Here is a 4,707-nt window from a genome sequence, read left to right as displayed (position 1 = left end):
CGGCCGCTGACGGGCTTGAGTCAGGGAACTTTGAATTGTTGCGAGGGACAGGCTGGCCTGATTGAGGGAAGGCCAAAGTCGGTTGCAACGGCGGAGCTGGTAGCCCAACGGGGGCTGAAACGATGGAGGGCTGTGGAAGGCGGAAGGCGCCTGGAACAGTCTCTGGCGAAACTTCTTGCGGCCTGGGCAACTGCCACGGCTGGGGGAACGGGTGCGGCGCCAACCCCAGGGCCTCGGGTGGAATTGGCGAGGCCGACTCTGCGGGGTTGTTGTGTGGATCCAAAGGTTCGCGGCGCCTTAATTGATCCACGTGGCGGCGCCAGTCTGCACCGTCGGCGGTCCGGACCCTGTAAGAGCAGGGGCCGGTTACAAAAGTGACGGTGGCAGGCACCCACTTAAATTCCCCGGAGAAAGCCCTAGCCCATACCGGGTCGCCCGCACGGAAGGAACGGGGAGGGGGCCCCAGGTTGCTCGGCTGTGCCTCAGAATAGGTTGGGTGCAACCTATCTAAGGTGGTCTGCAGGCGCCGGCCCATCAGCAGCTCAGCTGGGGTTTTGCCGGACAAGGGACACGGGGTGGAATGCTGAACCAGGAGGTAAGCAGCCACCCTCGTGGGCCAGTCGCCCTTGTCCATTCGGCCAAGGGCGTCTTTGGCCGAGCGGACAGCGCGTTCCGCCCGGCCATTGCTGGCCGGATGATAGGGAGCGACGAGGGCATGCCTGATGCCTTGGGTGGCCAGGAAACCCTGGAACACGGTGGACGCAAACTGAGGACCATTGTCCGACACAACGACGTCTGGCAAGCCGTGGGTGGCAAACAGGCGCGTCAGTGCTCGGACAGTGGCCTCGGCTGTGGTGGAGGTCATGATGATGAGCTCCACCCAGCGCGAGTAAGCGTCCACCACAACCAGGAAAACCTGACCTCGGAAAGGCCCGGCGAAGTCCAGGTGGAGGCGTGACCACGGGCCGCGGGGAATCTCCCACTCCCGCGGCGGGGCCGCCGGAGGCGCTGGACGGGAGACCTGGCAGGTCGAGCACCTGGCAACCCAGGTAGCTATCTCGTCGTCCAGCCGGGGCCACCAGACATAGCTGCGCGCCAATGCCTTCATGCGCGCTATGCCAGGGTGGCCCTCATGGAGGCGAGATAGCACCTGGTCACGCAGTGTGGGTGGAATGATCACCCTGTCTCCCCACAGGAGGCACCCACTGTGCAGGGACAGCTCTAACTGCCTGACCTTGTAGGGGCGGTGGCCGTCGGACACCGGCCCCTCAGGCCACCCCCGCAGAACCCAGGTCATCACCTGGGAGAGGGTGGGGTCGGCCAGAGACGCTGCCGCCACATCGCCCGCAGAGAGCGGCAAGGCGAGGTCTGCAATGGCCAAAACAGACATGCAAGGCACTGTCTGAGGGTTGGAGACGGGCAAGGGGCAGCGGCTGAGGGCATCAGCATGCCCTAGCTGCTTGCCAGGGCGGTAGACCAGGGCATACGAGTATGCCGCTAGGAACTCCACCCAACGTGTCATCCGGGGTGACAGAATGGGAGGGGTCGGACGGTCACCGGCCAGAAGCCCAAGGAGCGGCTTGTGGTCAGTGAAGAGCGTGAAATGCCGTCCGTAGAGGTATTCGTGGAACTTTTTAACCCCGGACACGGCAGCCAGAGCCTCCTTGTCGATCTGGCTGTAGTTCCTCTCCGCTGGAGAGAGTGTCCGGGAATAAAAAGCTATGGGGGCTTCTGAGCCGTTGGGAAGGACGTGGCTCAGGACAGCCCCCAAACCCACGGGGGAGGCGTCACACGCTAGAGTCAGGGGCATCCTGTCACTATATTGGACTAGGACTGCCTCTGACGTCAGCATGTCTTTGACAGCCGCGAACGCATGCGCTTCGCGGCTGCCCCAGCGCCAGGCTGCCGATCGGTCGAGCAACCGATGCAGCGGCTCGGCTAGTGACGCCTTGTGTGGCAAAAATGGCGCGTAGAAATTTAAAAGCCCCAAGAACGACTGCAGCTCCGCCTTAGTGGCGGGGGCGGGGGCGTTCTTGATGGCTGCGACTTTTGCAGGGGTGGGGTGGATTCCGTGGGCATCTATGGAGAAGCCGAGGAAATCCACTTTAGGCACAGCAAATGAACATTTGCTGCGCTTTAATTTGAGACCCGCGCCCCTAAAACGGTCGAGGACCTTCCCCAGTACTTCGAGGAGTCCTGAGCGGCTGGATGCAGCGATCAGGACATCGTCGAAATAGGGTACAACGCCAGGGAGCCCATGGAGCAAACGCTCCATGAGGCTCTGGAAGATCCCCGGGGCCACGGAAACGCCAAATTGGAGGCGGCGGCAACGGAAAGCCCCTCGGTGGGTGACGATAGTCTGCGCAGCCGCCGCTTCGTCATCCACCGGGAGCTGCTGGTAGGCCTGCGCCATATCCAGTTTCGCAAAAATACAGCCCTGCCCCAGGGAGTGGAGCAGGTGCTGTACGACAGGGACTGGATAGGGGTTTGCCTGAAGGGCCAAATTGATGGTTGACTTAAAATCGGCGCAGAGGCGTATGGAACCGTCGGCCTTCACAGGGACCACTATTGGGGTCTCCCAACGTGAATAGTCAACAGGCTCCAGTACGCCCTGTGCCAACAAGCGGTCAATTTCCTCATCAACTTTGGCCCTTAAGGCAAAAGGCACCCTGCGGGCCTTCAGCCTAATGGGAGCAACCTGGGGATCTAAATTAAGAGAGATGGGGGTGCCCTTGTAGAGTCCCAGCTGGCCGTCAAAGACGTCCGCGTAGGCGGAGATGACAGCAGCTACGTCAGGGGGCGTGTCTGAAATGGAGTGCACCCCCTGCACGGAGAGGCCAAGGGCGGGGAACCAATCCAGCCCCAGTAATGCGGGGAGGGGCTTCTCAACCACTAAGATTGACAGGCACCCCGCAAACCCCCCGTATTCAACCCTGACTGTGTGACAGCCCAGGGTTGGGATAAGTGACCCCTGATAGTCCCTTAAAACCACGGGGCTAGCAGACAAGTGGCGTTTAAGGACGCCAGGGCAAAGTTTTTGAAAGTCAGCCCAGGCAATCAAGGAGCGGGACGAGCCGGAGTCCACCTCCATTACGCAAGGCGCGCCCTCAATGAGGACCGACGCCTTGATTCTGTCCGCACCTGCGGAGGCCTGGTAGATCGCCTCAGCAGGGGCGGCTGCTGGGCCTGGCTCCACGACGTAACAGCTGGCTTTCGATCGCGGCTGGCGGCGGGGCTGCTGCTGCGGTCCGGCCGTCATCTGCTGGCCTGCGGCTCCCTGGGATGGTGGTGGTGGTGGTAGCACAGCTCGGCAAACTTGGGCCAGGTGCCCTTTCTTCGAACACCGGCGACAGATTGATGCCCGGAATGGGCAGGCGGACCGGTCGTGGCTGCCTCCGCAGCCAAGGCAGGCTGTCACAGTCTGGCGCGGGGGTCGCGGATTGCGGCGGCTCCGCAGCTCTGCCAGGCGAGCCACGAGCTCTTCCTCTTCTTCAGCCGGGCTCGGAATGGGCACCAGCTGATCAATGAGGCAGGTCTGCGCTGGGGAAGATTGGAACGGGTGGCGGTCCATCTCAGCGACGGATTGCTCCGACAACTCCGCCGCCCGTGCCTCAGCGACCGCTTCTGACAGGGTGATTTCTGGCCGAGCCAGGAGACGCCTCCTCAGCCGGCGGTCCCTGATGCCGCTCACGAACTGTTCCACCAGGTTGTCCTCCAAGTCTGGGAACTCGCAGGGTATGGCTGTGGTCCGCAAGGACTGGAGGAACTGGCTGACGTCTTCGTGCGGCTTCTGAACGCACTGGCGGAAAGCGTACCGCCTGGTGATTTTCGATGGGGTCGGGGCGTAGTGTCCCTTCAGCTTGGCCATCAGCGTGTCCCAGTCGAGGTCGTGGACTGGCACTGGGGCTGCCAACGCCCGGGCGGCGTTGAACATCGGGGTTCCGCAGCTACTGAGGAAGAAGCTGCACTTCTCCTCCATCGGGATACCCCTTTTCCCGTTGGCTCGCAGGAAACACTCGAAGCGTTCCAAAAATCCCGTCCATCCTTCTCCCTCGGTTCCGAAGGGAGCGAACGGAGGAAGCGAAGACATAGCGGCTTGGAGTTGTGCGGCTCGGGGAGCTAAACTCAAGCGGCTGTGTGCAGAGGTTGGGTTCTGTCAGGGTCGTCGCCTCAGGAGGATCCCACCTTCGTCGCCAGTGAAGAAGTGTGGGGAAAGATGAGGCTTGACAACTGAGGAACGTCCAACTCTATTTTATTCGCAATTAACCAACAGTAAGCAATACAGGAGAGAAGCGCGCGTTCTGTAGCCTGACAGCTATTTAAGGGAAAGCTGTCAGGCCGAGGAACCAATCAGAAGAACAGATCAGCCCGCCTCAGCCATGCCGCGCCTGATTGGCTAAGGCGCAGCATGGCTGTTGCTGGCTGACAACAGGGGGAATTCCCCGGTCGTAAGTCGGGGAGGAAAGAATACAATACTAATGTGATGTTATTATGTGATGTTGCACATAATGTACCATACTTCTAGATAGCTAGGAACTGATGGAATTTTCCCTGCATAGAGGATCTCCTCCCTGGGTAGATCTTCGGAAAGGCTCTTCTTTTCTATATCACTCTGTGTTTTGAATGCTTGCTGTACAGGCTGAAGCTGCCACAGTGGGAACCAATAATTTTCAGGACAGGCAAAACCATCATGTAAATATAGAACAC

General features: G+C 60.5%; 1 protein-coding gene across 1 annotated transcript; it reads right to left on the bottom strand.

The window, feature by feature from the left end:
- Window positions 1–297: 297 nt before the first annotated feature.
- LOC309394985 (uncharacterized protein) lies at window positions 298–3,571 on the bottom strand (the record flags this gene model as incomplete). The annotated part of the gene is made up of 2 exons (XM_081958704.1): window positions 298–347; window positions 3,142–3,571. 2 exons carry the CDS (start codon window positions 3,569–3,571, stop codon window positions 298–300), a joined length of 480 nt encoding a protein of 159 aa, XP_081814830.1.
- Window positions 3,572–4,707: the final 1,136 nt, after the last annotated feature.

This window comes from Natrix helvetica, assembly GCF_964273705.1.
Source record: "Natrix helvetica genome assembly, chromosome: 6".
Taxonomy (NCBI): Eukaryota; Metazoa; Chordata; class Lepidosauria; order Squamata; family Natricidae; genus Natrix; species Natrix helvetica.
Note: the sequence above shows the minus strand (reverse complement) of the source record. Positions and strands in the feature narration are given on the sequence as shown.